The sequence below is a fragment of the Callithrix jacchus genome, chromosome 12, assembly GCF_049354715.1.
Source record: "Callithrix jacchus isolate 240 chromosome 12, calJac240_pri, whole genome shotgun sequence".
NCBI classification, from domain to species: domain Eukaryota; kingdom Metazoa; phylum Chordata; class Mammalia; order Primates; family Cebidae; genus Callithrix; species Callithrix jacchus.
Window position 1 is genome coordinate 57,819,245 of NC_133513.1, and position 23,249 is coordinate 57,842,493.

General features: G+C 52.3%; 1 protein-coding gene and 1 long non-coding RNA gene across 4 annotated transcripts; both read left to right on the forward strand.

Annotated features, from left to right (window-relative positions):
• DNAJB12 (DnaJ heat shock protein family (Hsp40) member B12) lies at positions 1 to 22,573 on the forward strand. 3 transcript variants are annotated; one of them, XM_002756254.5, is made up of 9 exons: positions 1 to 155; positions 9,448 to 9,628; positions 11,094 to 11,239; positions 14,046 to 14,231; positions 14,347 to 14,426; positions 17,201 to 17,310; positions 18,773 to 18,945; positions 19,537 to 19,688; positions 20,796 to 22,573. In XM_002756254.5, exons 1-8 carry the CDS (start codon positions 23 to 25, stop codon positions 19,656 to 19,658), a joined length of 1,131 nt encoding a protein of 376 aa, XP_002756300.4. In that variant the 5' UTR covers positions 1 to 22; the 3' UTR covers positions 19,659 to 19,688; positions 20,796 to 22,573. The 3 variants fall into 3 exon arrangements, with proteins under 3 accessions (XP_002756300.4, XP_009008000.2, XP_003734515.2); XM_009009752.5 differs by having other exon boundaries at positions 19,537 to 19,682; XM_003734467.6 differs by having other exon boundaries at positions 19,537 to 19,634.
• LOC144578673 (uncharacterized) lies at positions 549 to 8,213 on the forward strand. Its single transcript, XR_013524930.1, has 2 exons — positions 549 to 904; positions 6,802 to 8,213. It is a non-coding gene; the product is annotated as an uncharacterized LOC144578673 (long non-coding RNA).
• Positions 22,574 to 23,249: the final 676 nt, after the last annotated feature.

Consider the following 23,249-nt stretch of genomic DNA (forward strand, 5'->3'; position numbering starts at 1 on the left):
GGTTCCACGCTCTGGTTCCGCCATGGAATCCAACAAGGATGAAGCCGAGCGCTGTATCAGCATCGCCCTCAAGGCCATCCAGAGCAACCAGCCCGACCGGGCGCTCCGCTTCCTGGAGAAGGCACAGCGGCTGTACCCGACGCCGCGAGTTCGCGGTGAGTGTGAGGTGCCGGACAGACTGGGAACATTAGAACTGATGGGGCGAATACGGGAACGGACCGACTGGAGCAGTTGGCGGGGGGAGGGGTGGCGAGGCGCGGCTACGCCGGCGCACTGAGGCGCGTGGTGGCTGCTGGGAGGCGTAGTCTTTCCTTCGCGCTCCTCTGCGGGTTGTGGACAGCCTGGAGACTTGGGAGGCCGGCACTTCAGCTTTCGGGGTGCTCGCGGAACCCTCTGGGGTTTGAGGTCTCTGAGAACGGAACGCGCTGGCAGGCGGGGCGAAAGGAACTTACCTGGAAGTGAACTGGAACTACTTTTCCCAAGGGGCCGTTCGGTGGCCCAGGCCAGTCGGGGGCCTGGGAAATATTATAGTTCAGGAAAATAAACATAACTCTTCTGAGGGAGAGAATGGGCGCTAGACAGGGAGACACTTCCGTCTTCGGGGGCCCAGGAAAGGAGCCTTCACTTCCTCTCATTTCTCGGGCTGAGGATCAGGGACCACCCTCCCAAAATGCGAGCCGGCCTTTGCACCCACTCCACTCCGCCTCCTCGGACGGTGTGTCCTGGGGCCGGGCTCCTCACTCCTCCGGGTGAAGAGATAGGAGCGCGTGGTCTGGTGGGAAGTGCTGGCCTCAGCCGCCCCAGCCCTCCCATCGCCCGCAGTTGTCCAGCTGCGGCCGGCCATCTGGATGCTGAGGCTGCTGAGCGGCCCTGGACAGGAGGCTCCCGAGCCAGGGAGCAAAGAGTGAGTCTGGCTTTCCTACTGATCACCTCGCTTCACCCAGGAACCCTTTCTTTTTTCTTTAACCTAAGTTTTCCAAGGAGTTTTTCTTAATCCAAGCTGGAGGAGAGAAAGACACGGGGTGGTGCCTGTGATCACCACTTAGTAAACTGGGAGTAACAGGCACTCCGCAGGCCCGGGTCTCATCCTGACGGCTACCACGTGACCTTCCTGAGCTTGGGTTTCCTCTTCGGGAAGATTAGAGGGTTGTCGCAGATAATGTGATTGGCAATAATACCCACAGGGCTTTGCAGTTTAGAAAGCTCCTTTGCCTGTGCCTTCTCACTTGAGCCTGCCAGTCAGGGAGGCAGAGCAAAGATCATTATCTTTACCCTATGGGTGATGAAACATCTCTGAGGAAAGGGATGCCCAAGATGACACAGCTAGGAAGTGAAAAGTTCTGTGACGCTGTAAATGTTTATGAAAGAAAAATGAAATTGAGGAGCAGCAGTCAGCCTCCCAACCGGCCCTGCCCCCCAATGAGATTGAGAAAATGAGACGCTGGTGGAGGAGGTAGCCTGGACTGCCCAAACTTTCCTACATTCTGACTCTTGCAGGTTGATCTTTGGCCTGTTTGCCTCCCCTTGGAGAGGGTTTCGGGCTGTATTTGCCAGGATACCTGAGGTAACCTGCTCAAGGAGCTTCCCTGTTAATTAAATCGTATTCTGTGGTGGGGTATGGACCCTCCAGCTGCCAGAATTCTGCCTGATTCTGATGCTGCTGCGGGTTCCGGAGGAGGCAGCCAAGAAAGGATGGGCCACAGGGCCTGTGGGGATCTTCCTGTCAGCAGGCTCCTGCATCAGTTCAGGAGCATGGATGAGTGTCCTCTCTAGGGCTCAGGCACTGGAATTTGCTCAAAGTCACCTGCCAGCATATATGTCATATTTGTGCTTTTCTGGAAAGACTTGTGAGACTGTATGCCTTAGGCATCTGTGTAAACTTTACTATCTGCAGTGCTCCACTGAGCTGACAGGGACCTGGGATAAGTTTAGGTCAGGGACAGGGAAAGCTCTTACTTCAAAAATAAAGGGGAGGGCTACCCAGTGGGCTCCCCACCTCCCCAGGGGGAGTGATACAGATATATTAGGAGGTTGTCTATTGCTTTGGGTTTGGGCCCATCGCAGATGCTCATTCAATGCAGCAGACTTTTGTTGAAGATCATTTATGTTTTGTTTTATTTCCAAAGTCCTCTGCTTGGTGCTAGCAAGATTGGTAAAATGTGATCCCTCACCTCCAAAGAGCTTCTAATCTAGTGAAAGGGACAAACTTACAGAAACAAATATTACAAGGCAGAACTGTGATTAAACAAAAATTAAGTCCAGGGTTACATGCTGAGGACTTAAGGGCGGGCATGAAAAAAATCACTCCTTGTCATCCATGGGTTCACAGTCTAATGGCAGGGAGGGGTTGTGGAGGACAGTCTCCTGGACATTATAAGCAGTGTAGTGAGTGCTGTAGCAAGGGCATAAAAATAATGTTATCTCACAGCGAGGGAATGCTTTGGGGGCGACGGGGTAGGTAGCATTTGAACTGTGCTTTGGAGGAAGGTGTGAGACTTGAGGAAAGGCATATTGGGAGAAGATGGGAGCTGAAAGTTGTAGGGTTTGAGGGAGGAGATCAACGTGTAGCAAGATTTAGAGGCAGGGGAGGTGGTAATTTGTATATAGAGAGGATTAAGGTTGGAAAATTAAATGGGGCCAGGTCATAGAAATCCTTCTCTACCAAGCCAAGATCTTTTCACTCTATTCTGTGGTTAGTGAGGAAACCATTGAGGTTTTTGATAGCAGGAATAAGGTAAGGGCACTGTTGTTAAAAGAGAACAGCATGGAGGGTTAATGAGAGGGAAGAGACTCAAGGCAGGAAGCCAGTGGGAGAGAATTGCCTTGAGCAGGCTGGATATTCTGAGGGCCTGGGGCAGGGCAGTATGGATAAGGCTAAGGTCCCTGGAAAGGAGGCACCAGGCCTGTGTAAGAGAGGTGTGGGAGGAGAGTCAGATGGGATGCTCGAGAATCAGAACGGAAGCCCCTGTGACCAGGAAGAAGCCAGGCTGAAGAACTGCGATGGAAAGAGATGGGCAGAGTGGGAGGTGCCAGTGGGACACAGTCCAAAGGAGCTGTGAGCCTGGAACTCAGGAGGGCGCTCCAGGTTCCACAAAAGTCTGGTATCTGTTCCCTGGAGATCACGGGAGTTGTGTGCGACTGAGGGAGTTGAGGTCGCTACTGTGGGAAAGTGAAGACCATGGAGAGAAGGTTGCTACAGGCACAATGGCAGCCAACACCTGCCCTGAGCCCACAGGCAAAGACAGAGGAAGCAACAGAGTGAGATGGAGCAACAGAAGAGGCAGTCCCCAGAGAGGGCAGCAGCCAGGTAGCCATGGAGAGGTTTGGCAGCAGGAGGCCAGCAGCACTGTCAGATGCCGCAGGCACTGCATGGGAAAAGGACAAGTTGTAAGGTGAAAAGGGAAGGATCAAGAGCATGGGTGGAGGATGGTCTTGGATAGGTGGAAGGGCAGAGAAGGGAGAGTCAGGAGAGAGGGGAGGCTCAGAGCAACCTTGAAAGGGTGAGGGACCTCACACTGTTGGCCTTCTCAGTGAAAAGGATGTGAGGGGACTTGAAACTCCTGCTGCAGGAGGTGGGACAGGGAGGCACTGAGTTAAACTGCAAAGTAGTATCTGGGCCCTAAGCCAGGAGGTAACAGACTAGAGATGGTGGAGCCAGTCAGTCCCTTTCTGGGAGTTTCTATCCAGCAGCTGGAAGCCTGGTAGCCATTGGCTTTGGCTAAGGCTTCGTAACAAATATGGAAGGTGCCAGGTTTCCCAGGGAGCTCATGACAGCATTTGTAGGCCTCAGTTTCCCAAGCATACAAAGAGAGCATTGGCTGGGATGATCCTGAGGTTCCTTGCAGCTCAGGCTGCCAGACGTTCTGTGAAATGACTGGCTCCGGGGTCCAGGCTAAGTTGGGAAGGCCAGCCCACAGAAAAAGGGAGAATGGGTTGCTGAGGGATTCTACATTCAAAGTCCAGGAATGAGAGATGTTCTGGTGCTGGCGAGGTCCGGGGTGGGGTCATTCCCTTCAAGTTAGTCAACCTTCATAAGTCCCACTGTGTACACAGCCCTTCCATCCACTATTTCACAGAGTCTTCTTTACCCCTCAGAACTCCTATGAGAGCAGGGGTCGGGATTGTGTCTCCGCTAAGGAACTAGATAACCTGGCAAGGCTACATGGCTAACCGGCAAAGACCCAGAACTGTCCATCTCCAATCCCAGGCCCTTTCGTGACTCACTGTGAGCACTGTAGGTACATAGAGCTCAGAAACTCAGCTACTTACCTACTAACAAAGTCACAGAGACAACACTGTATATTTGCTGGGCAGTGGGCTGAGTTTTTGGCCAGTATTCACTCATTTCCTCTTTTAGCCTATATGAGGGAGATAGAGTTTTGCACAGATAAGCACAGATTACCTTGTCCAAGAGGACCCTTCTAGCAAGTGGCAGAGCTAGGTTTGAACCCATCAGGCAGTCTCACCTTTTTCCTTTTTTTTTTTTTGGAGACAGGGTCTCACTCTGTTTCTCAGGCTGAAGTGCGGTGGTTTAGTCACAGCTCACTGCAGCCTCAATCTCTTGGGCCCAAGTGATCCTCCCACCTGGCTAATTTTTTTTTTTATTTGTATAGAGACAGGGTCTTCCTATGTTGCCCAGGCTGGTCTCGAACTCCTGGGCTCAATCCATCCTCCTGCCTCAGCCTCCCAAAGTGCTGAGATTACAGGTGTGAGCCACTGTGCCCGGGCAAGTCGAAATCTCTAGTCTGGATTCAGTGGCTTTGGCCATAGAAATCCTCTCAGCTCTACCTCAGCGCCTCTCCATCCCAGCTCTGTTCTCTTCTACCGATTTCCCTTCCTTTTCCAAGTCTGCCAGCTTTACTGAGAAGGTACAGAACCAAAGTAACATTAACCTATTCTGTCTTCTTTTGTGACATTGCCTGTCAGCCTCTGTGCCATGAGGTATGTAAGCATGAAGCTGTCACATCCTCCAGACCACAAGAGAGACCTTCAAGCAGAAGGCTTCCATGTGACCCAGAGCACCTCCATTCTCCTTTGGACTCTCTTTCTGTACTGTAGGAAAATTAGAGTGGCTGATTCCCTGTAACTGCCCTGAAAAGCTTCCAGAATCTTCCCTGAGAGGTACTAGAGAAAGCCTGTCCCATCTCCTGGCTGGTGCTGCTGCTCACCTCTGACAGCTGAATAACTGGTTATTTTGCCCTTAGGATCTATCAGGCTCAGCCTGGGCCACTGGAGCTTCCAGAGGAACCGAAATAAACAGCTTTTTGAAAAGTCCTAGGAAACCAGCATACTGTCTCCTCCTCCGCCCCATCTTGACTAGTGTCTCTTCACCTGTTGGTTTCTCTTGCCATTCCCTTGGTAACTGGCATGGACCTGGTATCTGAGATGGCCTGAAATCTCATGGTTACTACTGGGTCAAGAGCCTGCTGAGCGCTGAGCCTTTGCCTTCCTAAGCCTCGGAGCTCCCCTACTACCCAGCCCTCCTCCTCCCCACCCCCTACTACAGGTCTTCTCACCTCCCTGGCCAGCCCATTTCCATGGCCAGACACTTCATCAGCCTTGAACCTTTACCCGCTCTGCACCAAGTGCTTACCCACATTACCTCATTTCATCCTCCACCACCATTGTGAGGAAACCAGGTTCAGAGAGATTGCATAGATCAGCCAGGGTCACACTGCTAGGAATGGCAAAGCTGAGGTTTCAGTCTGGGTCTTTCTGAATTTAATGCCTCTTCTATGCTTTTGCTTGGATCCCTGTGCCCGATTCCCACCCCTACCCCATCAGACATGTGCAGCCCAGGATAGCAGCATAGTTAAGAGCATGGACCCTGGAGCTGGACATCCTGGGATTCGAAGGCACCTCTGTCTCCTAACCAGCTGTGTGGTCATGGCAGCAGTCTGCCATAGTGCCCTCTTCCTGCAGTGGGGTGGAGTAGGTAATAAGACCTACCTTCTAAGGTTCCTGTGACAATTAAATGAGCTAATACACGCAGATCATTGTGAAAGTGCCCGCCTGACACACAGCACTGGGTAACAGAAATGATTGTTGCTGTTGCTCCTGCGTAAGCACCCTCTCAGGGTTGGACACGGGAGCCCATCACCTCCCTTATTCAGAGCAACTCTGGCTGTAAGCTTCTGTGTTTGGATTTCCCAACTGAAGATAGCAAGTTCATGCAAGCTCACAGTGCAATAGCAGCAGCCCAGGGAACAGTGCTCCCCTGGAGCCCCATACTCTGTTCCCAGTGAGACTGGCTCTCAGCCTCTTGGGTCAGACCCCAGTGCATTGCAGTGATGGGTGTGGCATCCAGCACAGTGTCTTCAGGCCAGCAGACACTTGATGTGTTTGAAGGAAGCAGAGAACTGTTCTGGGATGTGCTGCCATACCGCCTCAGCACAGAGGGATGCTGGGTCCTTGCAGTGGTCCAGATGCCTGTTTTCCCAGCTTGTCAGAGGCTTTAGGATTTTACTATCCAGTGCACTGGGGCCTAGGGCTGACTGGGGTTTTTGAGAACTGGTTTTGTGCCTGGAATAAATGGACACAAGGATCTGCTGCCAGAGACTTGGGCCCTTCCTCATTGAATCTGCTGGAACCACAGGCTTAGTTTTAAACAACCATGCTGCTGCCTGAGGGTGACAGTTAATGTCCTATATGGACTCCAAACATTGAAGGGGACATTTGACCAGGCCAACCACTTGAAAAATGTAAAAAATAGCAAGTAATGAGCACAGCAGATACTTATTTTGGTCTTATACCATCCCTGTCCGCCTTGGGCAAACTCATTTCTCCCATTCCTCTTTACAGCTAAGCAAAGGCCTCCAGGAAGCCTTCCTGACTGATCCCACCTGAAACAGATGGTCCTGCTATGCAGGGTCCCCAGTGCTCAGGGTACTTTGCCCATCTTGGCACTCCACATGCCAAGTCTGTTGAACTCACTGCTTTGAGATCTTAAAAATCTGTCAATCAGGTAGGCTTGCATATGAAAGAAAAAAAAATCTGAAGGGTTGACCGGGCACAGTGGCTCACGCCTGTAATCCCAGCACTTTAGGAGGCCAAGGCGGGCAGATTACCAGAGATCAGGAGTTCAAGACCAGCCTGGCTAACATGGTGAAACCCTATCTCTACTAAAAATACAAAATTAGCTGGGTGTGGTGGCATGTGCCTGTAATTCCGACTATTCAGGAGGCTGAGGCAGGAGAATTGCTTGAACCTGGGAGGTGCAGGTTGGAGTGAGCTGAGATCACCCCATTGCCCTCCAGCCTGGGCAAAAAGAACTAAACTCTGTCTCAAAAAAAAAAATCTGAAGGGTTATACCTTGGTTTTTGTTTTTTGAGATGGGGTTTTACTATGTTGGCCAGGCTGGTTTCAAACTCCTGACCTCAGGTGATCCATCCGCCTCAGCTTCCCAGAGTTCTGGGATTACAGGAGTGATCCCCTGATATTGATTTAATATTAAAACATTTTTAGGCCTGGCATGGTGGTTCATGCCTGTAATCCCAGAACTCTGGGAGGCTGAGGGTGTGTGGATCACTTGAGCTTAGGAGTTCAAGAGCAGCCTGGGCAACATAGTAAGACCTTGTCTCTACTGAAAAAAAAAAAAAAAAAAAAAAAACATAAAGATTAAACAGGTATGGTGACATACATAGGCCTATAGTCTCATCTACTTTGGAGGCTGAGATACGAAGATTTGAGCCAGGGAGGTAGAAGTTGCAGTGAACCATGATCGCTCCACTGCACTCCAGCTTGGGCGACAGGGCAAGACGTTGTATCAAAACAAAACAAAACAAAATCTTTTTAAAACCAATGGTGGCCGGTTGCAGTGGCTCCTGCCTGTAATCCCAGCACTCTGGGAGACTGAGGCGGGTGGATCACGAGGTCAGAAGTTCAAGATCAAACTGGCCAACAAGTTGAAACCCCGTGTCTACTAAAATATACAAAAAGTAGCTGGACATGGTGGCTTGTGCCTGTAATCCCAGATACTTGGGAGGCTGAGAGTGGGGAAGTGTTTGAACTGGGGCCCGGGAGGCGGAGGTTGCAGTGAGCCGATATCGCGCCACTGCACTCCAGCCTGGGCTACAGAGTGAGACTCCATCTAAAAAAAAGAAAAAAAAAGGTGAAAATAAGAAATAGTGCAGTAGACTGAATATTTTACTTATTCAAAATGCGGTACAGTGCAAACGTATTTGTAGATTTGAATGAGTTTAGTAGAAAAGAAATGGATTCATAAGTTGGATTCATAAAAGAAAAGCAGAGTAAAACCAAACACATTGAAAGAAATAGCAAGTAAAGTAGTAGTAAATGAATTCTTGCAGGGCACTGTGGCTCATACCTGTAATCTCAGCACTTTGAGAAGCCGAGGCGGGCAGATCACTTGAGGTCAGGCATTCAAGATCAGCCTGGCCAACATGGTGAAACCCTGTCTCTACTAAAAATACAAAAATTAGGCCAGGCACAGTGGCTCACACCTATAATCCCAGCACTTCGGGAACTGAGGTGGGTGGATTGCTTGAAGTCAGGAGTTTGAGACCAGCCTGGACAACATGGCAAAACCCCATCTCTACTAAAATACAAAAATTAGCTGGGCATGGTGGTGGGTGCCTGTAATCCCAGCTGCAAGGGAGGCTGAAGCAGGATAATTGCTTGAACCCAGGAGGCGGAGGTTGCAGTGAGCCAAGATCATGCCACTGCACTCCAGCCTGGGTGACAGAGCAAGACTCTGTGTCAAAAAAAAAAAAGTTTAGCCAGGCATGGTGGGTGCCCATAATCCCAGCTACTTGAGAGGCTGAGGCAGGAGAATCGCTTGAACCTGGGAGGCAGAGGTTGCAGTGAGCTGAGATCGCACCACTGCACTCCAGCCTGGGCAATAAAGTGAGATCGTTCTCAAACAAAGAAATAAACAAAAATTGTACTCTAAATAAAGTAATACAGGGTTTATTAATAAAATCAAATGTGCTTTTTGAAGACTATCAGAATATCAGAATTCTACCTAAGTTTAGCTGGAGTACAGTGGCACAGTCTTGTTCACTACTACTTCTGCCTTCCAGGTTCAAGCAGTTCTCTTGCCTCAGCCTCTCGAGTCTCTCGAGTACCTGAGATTACAGTCGCCCGAAATCATGCCCAGCTAATTTTTTTTTTTAATAGAGATGGGGTTTCACCATATTGGCCAGGCTGGTCTCAAACTGCTGACCTGAGGTGATCCGCCCGCCTTGACATCCCAAAGTGCTGGGATTACAGGCGTGAACCACCAAGCCTGGCCTATCCTGCCTGCTCTTAAGGACTGTGACTTTCAAGAGAGCAAGCAGATGGCTGTCCCACCAGCACCCACAGGCCCAATCAGGGCAGGAGCTGGTGGCTTTGTTGGGAGGAGAAGCGGGTAGGAAGCAGGGCCACTCATCGAGGCATGCAGCCTGCTGGAGCAGGAGCCCTGAATGGTTTCCTTGCCTTGCACAGCCCTGATTGAGTCCCTCAGCCAGAAACCACAGACTGCCGGTGACCAACCTCAACCCACAGACACAACCCATGCCACCCACAGGAAAGCAGGTGGGACCGATGCCCCCTCGGCTAACGGTGAAGCTGGAGGAGGAGAGAGCACCAAAGGCTACACTGCAGAACAGGTTGCAGCTGTGAAAAGGTAGACAGCTGGGCCGGGTGGGCAGGGGCCGGAGCCTGGGGGACTGGGGACGTCTAGAGGCTTCCCACAGCACGTCCTCTACCTCCCATCTGCCTGTGGGCTGCACCAGGCTGTGGGAGGGTCTTGGCGGATGGAGAAGGTCCAAGTGCCCAGGCTCACCAGGACCTCTCCTTATTTCCCTCGAGGCCCAGGAATACAGTGTGGGAACCGGGGCTCCACTATCCTTCCCACCGAGATGACCCACAGCAGAGGCTGGAAAAGCTGACACTGCCGGCTTCCTCTGCCACTGGCCAGGCAGGCCCCAGGCCTCTTTACACAGCTGTGTTTGTCAACAGAGGTGGAGCCTGGTCTCCCCCTCCAGATTCTACCCCAGTCCACACCTGAGCACCCAACAATGACCCTTTTAGATCAGAGCCTCTGTGGGGTAGAATGGAAACCTGAGGCAAAGTTATCACCCCTAGGCTGTGAGCAGGCCCCATGTGGAGCAGCTCACTACCAGGCCAGAGACCACCCAGCTAAGGCTTCTCAGGCTTAAACGTTCCCAGCTCCCATTTCTCTCCAGGCCTCCCAGCAGCTGGCCTTGGGCATCCCCCAGGGTTATGCCCACAGCTCCCGGCAAGCTTCAGGATGGGGGCTGCTTGTGTGAGACTGAGCATGGCTGCTGTTTGCTGTAATATTATAGGCCAGATCTGCACTTCTCTGACCCAGCCAGGCCTATTGTAGGCAAAAGAAACTGATGCATGAGGGATTGGGAAGGCCTAGAAACACCCTAAAACTGGAGGGTCTCCAGGGGCATAGAGAGGAAGAATTGGTAAAAGAGAACCAGGGTCTCTTTAGGCCATGTGCTTGGGGTGAACAGTCACCTGCCATTTCTGGCTTTCATGTTACCCACTCAAGACTCAGCTTAGGGCAGGCAGGGTAGCTCATGCCTGTCATCCTAGCACTCTGGGGGGCCGAGGCAGGAGGATCCCTTGAACCCAGGAGTAAGAGATGAGATTGGGCAATTAGAAGACCCTGTTTCTATCTTTAAATATCTAAAATTTTAAAAACTTAAAAAAAAAAAAAAGACTTCTCGCCAGGAGAGTCGGTTGGCTGATCTTGGGACACTGCCCTGGGTGATGGACACCAACAGTCCTCCTGAGCCCCTCCCATGGGGAAGCTGTTAGCAGAACAGGGGGAGGTAGATACTGGCCTGGCGAACCCAGCAGCTGCCCCTCCTAAATCCAGGAATGCAAACAGTGCTCCTGCTGTTTCCCGTGGGCCTTCCCAGCTCTGTATCACATTTGACACCCACTGTGACTTCTGTGTCCCTGAGGTCACACAGCTGACCCAAGGAGCTATCAGCCTTGCCCGGTTGGTCCCCACAGCCTGCTCAGAGCTGTGTGCCCCACATGGCCTATTCCTCACTCATCTCACACAGACCCATGTGGAGCACCCCCCCTACCATGCTCTCGTCCCTCCCCAGGGTCAAGCAATGTAAAGATTACTATGAGATCCTGGGAGTGAGCAGAGGGGCCTCAGATGAGGACTTGAAGAAGGCCTACCGCAAACTGGCCCTTAAATTCCACCCAGACAAGAACCATGCGCCTGGCGCCACTGAAGCTTTCAAAGGTAAGCCGGCTCTGGTGTCCTGGCATTTTGGTGAGTTTATCTCCTGTTCTTGGCAGGGAGTAAGGGGCCATGACAACCTTCCCAGGAAGTGGGGGGCAGGAGGAAGTGGCCTCAGGCACAACTTGCCCAGGCTTGGGAGCTGCTTCCTGGGGTAAAGGTTCTAGTAGCCACCTATAGCTATGTAGAGTTTGTCAGAGCTCAAATAGCGCCACTCCTGCCCCCACTCCCTCTGCAGTTCCTGGGGTTACAGGAATGCAGCTAAGGCGAGAAAGTTCTAGTAGCTTCTCCAAGGATTTTCAGTGATTGAGTAAATTACTGTGTGCACTCTACCCTGTCTTGGAGTCTTATAGCTGCTCACTTTACACAGGTAACCGTTTCGCTGCTGAGGGGCAGGGTAGCCTCAGGTCAGAGGCCTCAGGCATGGTGGCCGCCTCAGTACCAGTAGCCACAGCCAGCTCCCCTGCCATACCCATACACCTGGGGCCTGCAGTGGGGATGTGGCAGTCATTGGCCTCAGGGCCCACTGGCTCTGGGATGGATGCTTCATTTCTGGCTGAAATTTTAAGCTGCCCTTTATTCATTACTTTTTTTTTTTGAGACAGTCTTGCTCTGTTGCCCAGGCTGGAGTATAGTGGTGGTATCTTAGCTCACTCCATACTCTGCCTCCTAGGTTCAAGCAATTATCCTGCCTCAGCCTCCCAAGTAGCTGAGACTACAGGCATGCACCACATCTGGCTAATTTTTATGTATTTTTTGTAGAGACAGGGTTTCACCATGTTGATCAGTCTGGTCTTGAACTCCTGACCTCAAATGCTCCTCCCACCTCAGCCTCCCAAAGTGCTGGGATTACAGGCATGAGCCACCATGTCTGACCTATTCATTACATTTTCATTTAACCTGTCAGGCACAAATGTGTACTGACTCTGCACTGCAATTTCTCATTGCCCCAAATATCATTGTCTTCTCTCATTCCCACCATATCCTTCCTTCTCTCATTCCCACTTCATCCATCTCCTTGGGAAATAACAGGGTGACTAGCCCCCCAGCCCGGGGCGGGGTGGGGCGGTGCATGCTGTGCTGTGCCCACAACCGTAGCCAGCTGGAGAGCCTGTGGCAGCCCAGACCCCGAGACTTAGTGTGCTGTGTCCCAGGGGCCCCTGAGGGGTAGGAGAGTGAAAGTGGGGGTACAGCAAGGTAGCCCTGGTGAATGTTTCTTCAGCCCCAAACTCTGCCTGCAGCCTGCTCCGACTGTACCGAGAGGCCAGCTCTGGCCTTGAGGCCTGGTCAGAAAAGGTGAAGGAGAGGATTTCGTCCTCCTTATTCCCAGGGATTTCAGGATGTGAATCAGATGTGGCTTGGACCTACTCCTCAGAGAGAGAGGCAGCTTGAGGAGAGGGAATAAGAGACTGAGGAGGTCAGAGCTGGGGGTCCTTCAGGTCACAGGCTTCCCAGCCAAGGAGCTCTGGTGGGAGGTTCCAGGACCAGGTAGGAAACGGCAGCTGGGGCCTGGACCTCAGGGAGTAGGGCCTCACCCCAGCCACATCACCAGAGTGGAGGAGTCTCCATAGAGCCCCGGGATTTGGCCCTTCCCCGCAGTTCCTGCTGCCTTCCAGTTCACAATAAGGATATTGGGTGTCTGTCTGGCCTGCATGTCAGACTATGACTTCAGGTTTACAGAACCTTCAGAAAGGGATGCCCATCCCACTGGACACCTCAAGAGAGGAATGAGGAAAGAGGTTTTGGTGGTTTTTATGAAGTCAGAGAGAGAACTTGAAGCAAGAGACAGCTGGCCTTTGTTTGACTCCCAGCTCTATAATATCAAAGCTGTGTGAGCATAGGCAGTGACTTCTCTTCTGAGCCTGTTTTCTCATTGGTGAAATGGAGATAGGGTGGCTCTTAAAGACAAATGGGTTGACCGGATGCGGTGGCCTATGTCTGTAATCCCAGCACTTTGGGAGGCCGAGGTGGGAGGATCCCTTGAGCCCCAGGAGTTCGAGACCAGTCTGGGCAGCATGGCAAGACCTTGTCTCTATAAAATATACAAAAATTAGCTGGGCGTGGTGGTGCACGCCTTCATTCCCAGCTACTCAGGAGGCTGAGGTGGAAGGGTCGCTTGAGCAAAGGAAGTTGAGACTGCAGTGGGCCGCAATTGCTCCAGTGCACTCAGCTTGGGTGACAGAGTGAGGTCCTGCCTCAAAAAATAAAATTAAAAAACAGATAAAGAAGTAAATGGGGTTGTACACAGTGGCTCAGACCTGTAATCCCAGCACTTTGGGAGGCCGAGGCAGGTGGATCACGAGGTCAAGAGATCGAGACCATCCTGGTCAACATGGTGAAGCCCCATCTCTACTAAAAATACAAAATATTAGCTGGGTATGGTGGCACGTGCCTGTAATCCCAGCTACTCAGGAGGCTGAGGCAGGAGAATTGCCTAAACCCAGGAGGCAGAGGTTGCGGTGAGCCGAGATCGTGCCTTTGCACTCCAGCCTGGATAACAAGAGCGAAACTCCTTCTCAAAAAAAAAAAAAGTAAATGAGGCAATGCCCCTAGGGGGCCTGGCACATTGATCAATTCCTTGAGGAGAGCAAGGAGCCTGTGTTACCCTCCACCCAGCCAGGCTGCCCAGATCCACGGAGGGAGCTTCCTGAGTGCCCCTCCCCACATTGGCCAAGCTTCCTGCCAGCCCCAAGGACTTCTGCTCCCTAAAGGACTGCTTGAGTACCTGAAAAAAGTGAGCACTCGGCTGCCATAGGAGCCTCCACCCACACCCAGCATCCTCAGGCCTGACCTTCCCCCTCCTCTCCAGCCATCGGCACAGCATATGCGGTACTCAGCAACCCAGAGAAGAGGAAGCAGTATGACCAGTTTGGCGATGACAAGAGCCAGGCGGCCCGGCACGGCCACGGGCACGGGGATTTCCACCGAGGCTTTGAGGCTGACATCTCCCCAGAAGACCTCTTCAACATGTTCTTTGGCGGTGGCTTCCCTTCTAGTAAGTTCCCCACCCTCCCCACAGCCAGGTATCCCTGGGGTGATGGTGGGGATGGCATGCCAGCCTCTCCCTTTCCCAACAGCCCGGCTCCTGACTCAGCCCCTCTGACCCCCAGGTAACGTCCACGTCTACAGCAACGGCCGCATGCGCTATACCTACCAGCAAAGGCAGGATCGCAGGGAGAACCAGGGTGATGTGAGTGAGAAAGGCATCGGGGACAGCCTGGGGAGGGGATCTGGAGCAGAGTTTCCTCCCACACTGTCCATACTGGGACCCTCAGAGTTGCCACAACTCTCAGCCAAGGAGCCCTCTGGGCCTCACTTGCTATTCTGCCGAGTGACACCAGGGGGCGCCACACGAGGGCACCGTGCTCCGCATTACCCGCAGGAGCGCAGTTTTGCTGGCCTGGCTGGGGAGTGGAATGCCTGTAGCCAGTTTTGAGCGTGAGGCTCCCATGCAACCTGCTCTCTGGTATGACCAAAGTGACATCTTCTAAGCAATGGAAAGTTACACTTCGTGAGAGAATTTTATTTCATTTTTAATTTTTTTCTTGGGTCTCAACTATTTTCTCTCAACTTTTTTGAGAGAAAAAGTTATTTTTTGACATGTCCTGCTCCATCGCCCAGGCTGGAGTGCGGTGGTGTGATCTTGGCTCACTGCAACCTCTGCCTCCTGGATTCAAGCTGTTCTCCTGCCTCAGCCTCCCAAGTAGCTGGGGTTGCACATGCGTGCCACCACACCCAGCTAATTTTTTATTTTTAGTCAAGACGGGGTTTTGCCATGTTGGCCAGGCTGGTCTCGAACCCCTGAGTTCAGGTGATCCACCTGCCTCAGCCTCCCAAAGTGCTGGGATTACAGGCATGAGCCATGGCCAGTGAGAGAATTTTAAAGGATGACAGCATGGGTGCTGACTCATTTTGCTAAAAGGCCAAAAGATGCTTTTAAAAGATATTTATAAAAATTTGGGAGGCCAAGGTGGGCAGATCACCTAAGGTTAGGAGTTTGAGATCAGCCCGGCCAACATGGTGAAACCCCATCTCTACTAAAAATACAGAAAGTAGTCGGGTGTGGTGGCACCTGCCTGTAATCCCAGGTACTTGGGAAGCTGAGGCATGAGAATCACTTGGACCCAGGAGTCAGAGGTTGCAGTGAGCCAAGATCGTGCCACTGCACTCCAGCCTGGGCAACAGAGTGAGACTCCATCTCAAAAAAAAGATATTTGTAAAAATTATAAATAGACAATGCTTCAAACACGTTTTGTATGCCACAGATCAAAGAATAGCTAGCTAGCTAAAATTAAAATATTGTGGACAATTGCAGAGCATTTTAAATTCTGGCAGGCAGAAGGGGTTTCCTTTTGCTCTGACAATGTTTATTCAGTTTTTTTTTTTTTCCCTGACAGAGTCTCGCTCTGTCACCCAGACCAGAGTGCAGTGGCATAGTCTTGGCCCACTGCAACCTCTGCCTCCCGGGTTCAAGCAATTCTGCCTCAGCCTTCTGAGCAGCTGGGACTACAAGCATGCACTACCACGCCCAGCTAATTTTTGTATTTTTAGTAGAGATGGGGTTTCACGATGTTGCCCAGGCTGGTCTCGAACTCCTGACCTTGTGATCTGTCCACCTAGGGCTCGCAAATGCTGGGATTATAGGCATGAGCCACTGCGCCTGGCCTTTTTTGTTTTTTAGACAGGGTCTTGCTCTGTCACACTGGCTGGAGTACAAGAGCCTCCCCTCCCAGGCAAAGCTCCCACCTCAGACTCCCAAGTAGCTGGGAACACAGGCCCATGCTACCACCCCCAGCTAATTTTTTCTGGAGATAGGGTCTTACTTTGTTGTTTGAGCCCTGGCTGGTCTCAAATTCTTGGGCTCAAGTGGTCCTTCTGCCTCAGCCTCCCACAGTGATGGGATTATAGGCATGAGCCATTGCCCCTGGTCAAATTTTTTTTTATTTTGTATTTAACAACAGAAGAGTTTTTGGCCGGGCGTGGTGGCTCATGCCTATAATCCCAGCACTTTGGGAGGCCAAGAGGCGGGCAGATCACAAGGTCAAGAGATGACACCATCCTGGTCAACATAGTGAAACCCTGTCTCTACTAAAATACAAAAAGTAGCTGGCTGTAGTGGTGCATGCCTGTAGTCCCAGCTACTCAGGAGGCTGAGGCAGAAGAATTGCTTGAACCCAGGAGGCAGAAGTTGCAGAGAGCTGAGATCACGCCATTGCACTCCAGCCTGGCACCTGGCGACAGAGCAAGACTCTGTCTCAAAATATGGGAGACTGCCTGGGAATACTGGGTGCTGTAGGCTTTCAATAAATAAAAATCAAAATAAATAAATAATAACAAGAGTTTTTAACAGTGAATGAATTGGTTAATTTTTATTTCTAATTCTTATATGTTTGTGTACTTTTTCTGCAATCTAAGACAGTGCTATTTCTAATTTTAATTGGTAACTTTTATTTTATTTCAATTATTATTTTTTGTAGAGTTGGGGTTCTATGTTGGCCAGACTGGTCTCGAACTCGGCCTCACGTGGTCCTCTCACGTTGGTCTCCCAAAGTGTTGGGATTGCAGGCATGAGACAGTGTACTGGCCATATGTTTAAACCGGTAATATATTTGTGTGGTTCAAATTTGAAAAAGGTATATATACCATGTGTCTCCTTCCAGCTCAGCCTGCCATTCTCCTGGAGGAAGCAGCTTTTGCTGATTTTTTTTTTTTTTTTTGGCATTCTCTCAAAGTCAATGCAGACACCTCACTTCTTCCTGTATTTTACACCAGTTGCTGCTTTGCTTTTATCTGGGAAAGCTGGCAGGTGGTGAAGGAGCATCTGTATTTTGGGGCCTCATGGAGGGAATGGCAGAGTGGTGTCATGCCTCCCCAGGCTCACTGTTCTAGGGGAGCTGGTGGTGATTATGGCTGACACCACACCCCCCCCAGATCCAGCAGAGTGACATTGGCTCTTCCCTCCAGGGCGGGCTAGGGGTGTTTGTGCAGCTGATGCCCATCCTCATCCTGATCCTCGTGTCAGCTCTCAGCCAGCTCATGGTCTCCAGTCCACCCTACAGTCTGAGCCCAAGACCGTGAGTACAGGGGCAAGGCTGGGCAGACCAGGGGCTTTGGATTCTCAATCCCATCAGGGGCATTCCTTACTGTCCTGATCCAGCCAGTGCACGATCATAATGCAGAAACCTGGCTTCAAATCAAGAAAATATACTTTCTCTATTGAACTAGGACTCTTAAGCTTTCTAGGATTATGGTCCCCTAAGAAAATGCAGTGAGAGCTACGGACCTTTTCCATAGAACAGTGCGCACATGTGCATGCACACAGATATACACACATAATACACATGCCTGCACACACATGTATGTATATGCACATACTGTACACACAGAATTTTGCATATGATTTCAGCAGCTTTGTGACTCCTTCCTACCCATCTCCCCTGCCAACCCTGACAAAGAACCTCCGTTCCTCGGTTCTGACTGGGCTCCTTGAGGCTATGGAAAGAACAGGACACTAGAGTCAGACAGAGCAGGCACAGCTTAGAATCCCAGCTTCTCCACTAAGAAGATGTGTGACCCTAAACAAGTTATATAACCTTGGTTTCCTCATCTATAAAATGAGAATTATAACATCCACCTGCTGTGGAAATTAATGAATAATGCATATAAAATGTCTGGCCCAGTAGAAATGCTCAACAATATTTGTTCAATGAATGCTTGGTCTCGACTGCCAGGAGTGAACTTGAGGACGTTTTGTGCCCCGTTAGGGTGTCAGCTCCCCTCATTGATGTCCAACACTTGGCCCAGGTTCAGCTACACAGTTGGATGCTCAGCTTCAGTCGGTGGAGCCCCCCTCCCCACAGGCAGCCGCCTCTGGCTAGGAGCTAGCAGGACCCTTCTCAGTCAGCAGGGGGCAGACTCGGTCCACAGGACCCTGGCCGCCTGCTCAGGCTCTCTGTGGTCAGATGCCAGCCCTTTTCCTTACAGCTGGAGAAATTTGAGGAGCAGAGGGCTAGGGCAGGAGCTGTTGTCTCCAAAGCACTGATCTTTTCTGGGTGTCGAGGCTCTTCCCACAGTCGGCAGAGCCTGTGACTGAAGCTGGGAGGATACAGCTCCTTGGAGCCCTTCCTGTCATTTTGTTCCGAAGCCTCTTAATTCTACACTGGGAACTCCTAGATAGGCAGGCAAGCCCTCAGCAACAATTGGCTTAGGGGATGAATGGAGAAATGGAGGCACTGAGGTAGAGCCCAGACTCCCTCCCAGGTCCTCTCCTTAAAGGCCCCAGGTCAACTGTGTGGTAAGCAGGGAGTGTAAAGGCAGAGCACCCCTCAATCTGGGTCACGTGTGTGGAGGGTGGAGGGATACTGCCCTTTCCTCAGACCCTCCTTTCGGGGAGTGTGCAAGTCCCTCTCTGGTTTGGGAGGGAACCAACTACTCCTGTGGCCTGTGCCGCACCTCATGTCATGGGGTCCATCACCCCTAGAGTGCTCTGGGCATGGGGACCTGCACCCACTTTGAACCTGGTATATTTCTGGCCAGGTCTGTCGGCCACATCCACAGGCGAGTCACTGACCACCTGAGTGTCGTCTACTATGTGGGAGACACTTTCTCCGAGGAGTACACAGGCTCTAGCCTCAAAACAGTGGAGCGGAATGTGGAAGATGATTACATTGCCAACCTTCGGAACAACTGCTGGAAGGAGAAGCAGCAGAGTGAGTGTGGGGGGATGCCAGGCTGTATCTGGGAGGTGACTGGGGCAAAGCTGGAGAGCAGGGGAAGGAGAGCCCTGCTCACCTTGAGCTCCGAGGGCCTGGCCCCTGGCATTGCCCTGCACTAGCCACCTCCCAGCCAAAAGCTGGTCTCCACTCCTGTGTTTCCCCGGGGCTGGGAGCCAGGGGCCACCTGGTGTTGCCTCAGGTTCCCATAAATCACTGCCATCAGCCCGTCATGTTGGCTGCCAGAGGTGAGTGTGTAGAGACAGACTGGGGCAGATGGATCCCTGGCCATCCCCAACTGTGCTCCTGGATCTGTCTGTGGGACGCTGAGGAGGCCTGACCAGGATGACAGGGTCTCATATTGGGTGGCCTCACTGCATTCTAGAGAAAGGTGCCTCTGTCACCCTCTCCCATGTAAGGACTGTAGTCTCTGCTCCTCCAGGGTCTCCCTAATGGGAGTCCAGCCCTGAGCCCTGCCCAAGCCCTGAGCATGTACCAGCCTTCCTCCACCGCCACAGCCCTCGAACGCTTCCTCGCAGGCCTAGGGAGGCACTGGGTGTGCGCTAATCCTGTCCCATTGCTTTGCAGAGGAAGGCTTGCTGTACCGGGCTCGCTACTTTGGTGACACAGATATGTACCACAAAGCACAGAAGATGGGCACCCCCAGCTGCAGCCGACTGTCAGAGGTGCAGGCCTCCCTGCATGGATAGTCCCGGGCCAGCCACGCCACCGAGGTCCAAGTATGAGCCAGGGCTGCCTCCACCCTGCAACTCCTGGCAGCTTTGGCCCTGGTCATGAGGCAGAGGAGGGAGGGGGAGAAAGGGAGGAAGCCTGGTGACTGTGGCAAAGAATCCTGGGGCCTGCTGGGAAACCAAGGTTGGTTTCCGCCCTCTAGCAATGCTCTCCACCCCACTCCCCCACTCTACTCCCTGGCTCCGGGGGTGTGGGGGACCCCAGAGCCAGGCAAAGTGGGAACCCAAAGCTGTTGCTGAGGGCCGCCCAGGGCCTCTCAGTCCACTCCAGCCATCAGTCACCGGGCTCTTTCTCCAGCACAGCAGACTACTGTCTGTGCCCTGGTATTTAGGCCACCACATATTGTGGGGCCCAAAAGAGCCCCATATGCACACTGCCTGTCTGATACTAGGAAGAACCATGTGGGAACAGGTAGGCCAAGAGCCTTCCTCTTCCTCCATCCCTCCAGCCAGAAGGAAATGGAGCAAGATGAACGGGCAGCCACGAGGTGGGTGGGAGCTGGCAGTCTTGGTGGCAGGAGGGGCCGAGGGCCCTGACCACCCCCTCTGGTGGGATCTGAGGCACTCTCTCAAATGCCGCCACACCTGGCAGCCTGGAAGCCGCAGGCATCCGGCCCTGCCCAGGCATCTCGCCTGTGGTCTGAGGAAGGGAACAGAAGGTCATGAGTTCAGGATCAGACGCAGCCGCTCAGCACAGGAGGGGTGGAGGAGAAATGAGAGTTGCTGGTAGCAGGTTCCCGCCTCCCTGTGAGTAGGGGTGCTGGGCTCTGTTCCCAGCATTTGCCACAGGAGGCCATTTGGGCCAAGCCCAGAGGAGTGTGGGCAGAAGCGGTAAAGGTTCTTCTCCATGTGGGTGCCCTGCCCACCCACTCCTTTGCCTATGTCCTCCTGGCCTAGGTCGGAGGCCAACTCTGCCTAGAGGCCATTTGTGCCTCTGTGCCTCTGCAGGAGCGCAGACCACAGGTGGGATGGGTGGGGGTCGAGCGGGCAGCACGGTGCCCCCGTGCAGTGGCGAGGGAGCTCCTTGTGTGGCTTAAGCTAGAGGAGCTGGTGCCGTGTGACTGCCAAGCTAACTGTTGCCGCTCTCCTCCCCAGACTATGAAATCCCTGGAGAATTTTTGGTGACATGCACTGAGCCAAGGTGATGGACTGTATATTTAAGGAAAGACATACAAAGAAACAAAATTAAAAAGGAATTGGAGGCCGAATGCTACACAGCTGCCCTCTCTCTCACCCAGTAAATGCAGAAAGCTCTTAGGACAGACAGAAAACCTGCCACGGGGCTGCTTCCCTCCCTCCCAGGGCTGGCAGAGGCTCCGCAGCGGCCCTCTCCTAGGATACGGAAACCATGGCAACGAAAGTAGAATGTAAAACTTGCAGCAGATATCAGTGGGAAGGGCTGGGGGAGGGGCACCCAGCTGCCTTTCGTCTCTCCCAGGAGCCACCACCAGCCACCTCTCAGGAGAAGCCAGAGGTACTGGCCAAGGATAGAGAGGAGGAAGAAAGAGAACTCTCCATAAAATGTAATTTATAGATGCGTGTATATGTATATATATCTATTTATATGTAAATAGACATATATGAAGATATATATATATAGTCTACTTTTTAAACTGCAGGGATTTGGTTGTTTAGCTGATTTCTTCCATGTTTTAGAAATGAGGCCTGTTTGGGGAAGGCACCCTGTGATCTTGCTAGACGTTAGCTATAGCTGGCAGCGTAAGGAGAGTCGCATCAGAGCTTTTCACAGCCCCCCGAAACCCCAGCCTGGTTTTGATGGCAGCAGTAATTATGATAGTGTGAACCAGAAAAGGCCTCAGGATTTTGGTTAAGCTGGAGAGGAGCAGGTTGTGGAGGGAGGGGCCAGGTCAATATTGAGTCACAGTAGAGGCCCAATGAGGACCTGCTCAGGTGGGACCACCCCTCCCCTCTAAGCTCTGGTGGGTTCTTTGTCCTGGTGCCCAGGAGCCCTCCAGCCCCCTGCCCACAGAAGAGAAAGCCTGCAGAGGGGGCCAGGATCTACCTAACCACTTCCCCACCCCTAAGTCCCTCAGTGGGCTTTGCCTTATAGGTGCCACAGGGCACAGCTCCATCATTGCCACTGGGTTTTTCCTAAGTCACTCACCAAGGACTTCAGAAGGCTCTTCCTCCGAGTCAGCCGGTGGCGCCAGGACCCCAGGGCAGCCTCTTCGACTCCTGAAGAACAGTCAGTGCCTGTGGGCACCTCTGTCTTCACCCGCCGTGGATGTGACCACTAGGCCTCCTCTTGCACCTTGGGCAAAGGATACACCTGAACCAGGATAGTTTTCTTCCCCTCACCTTCAGATGAGGATTTTGCTGAAAACAGCACTTGCTGCCAGGGGAAGGAGGGAAGTTTGATTGATTCCCACAGTTTCTACTGGGCCTTCTGGAATGACCGTGTTTTCCTGAGTTTTCCTGTGGCAGTGGGGGTGTCAAGCCCGCTGCATTCCAAAGCCTTACTTCCCCAAGCTGCCAGCCAGGAGGTGATAACCCCCCTCCCAGAGTTTCTCTTGGCTCTTTTTTTAAAAGTCTCCCAACAAATAGGATTCTTGCTGGGAAAGGAAGTTTGGTAAGGAAATGTCAAATCTGGTTTTTAAACAAGTCCCACTCTGCAATGAAGCGGCCACCTCAGCCCAGAGAGAGATGATAAGAACTGATGTGGCCAGAGTGCCCACCCATGGTGGCCCTGGTGCTCTTTCCACAACGCCCTAACCGTCTGGTCTTGGTAATGTCCCTAGATGGGCTGAGCCATGTGCAATAAGAACATAGATCCTAAAGGATCCCCCGGAAGCCGTATTTCTTGAATTAGAGTTCTGAAATTGTACATCTATAAATATATGTTTATTATGTGACTGGCCGTGGTGGGTCTGCATTGAGCAGGGAAGCATAAGGGAGCGGGTGTCGGGGCACAAGCCCCTGCTGCTACTGACACTGTACAGCTCGTGCCACAAGGAGGTCTTGATGAGGAGCCCGAATTTCCCCTGACCCCTGGCCCCAACTGACAGCCACTTAAGTCATCTGCTGTTCCAGAACTAACTCTATCCAGGCAGAGGGGTGCTCAGGTGGCTGGGGGGATGCAGGACCTGAGCAGGCTGGGTCCCTGGGGTTCCCAATGCCAGTCCTGGGTGGGCATCTGGCCATGACTATCACCCTTTCCTTTCTCCCCTCCCACATACCCCCACGCTCTCAGGCCTGCCTTGTGCCCGCAGGGCATTTGGAATCTCCTGGCCCCAACCTGGAGCTCAAGCCCACTTGGGAGCCAGAGCCTTGGGAAAGTGTCACGAGTTTGTTTCCATCTCTGGCTACAGAGTCCTCCCCACACCGCCCCTGCAGCCCGCCCTCCTCTCCAGGAGGTTGGAAAGTTAAAAATGTGGCCGCCTGAGTCGGGTTGGGCTCCTATGAATGGAGCGGCAGATCTGCCCGGGCCTCCCAGAGACAGGGCCCGGCAGCCCTGACTGGCCGACTCAGGCCCCTCCCGCGGCTGCGCCAGCCAAAGACAGGCGGGCTGCCCGGTGGTGCCACCGTGCC

Excerpts from the sequence above, each read along its gene's own strand:
- DNAJB12 (XM_003734467.6), top strand. The coding sequence starts at position 23 with ATGGAATCCAACAAGGATGAAGCCGAGCGCTGTATCAGCATCGCCCTC. Across the intron at positions 9,629-11,093 it reads CAGGTTGCAGCTGTGAAAAG|GGTCAAGCAATGTAAAGATT; the intron begins GTAGACAGCTGG and ends GTCCCTCCCCAG. Across the intron at positions 18,946-19,536 it reads CTGGAAGGAGAAGCAGCAGA|AGGAAGGCTTGCTGTACCGG; the intron begins GTGAGTGTGGGG and ends ATTGCTTTGCAG.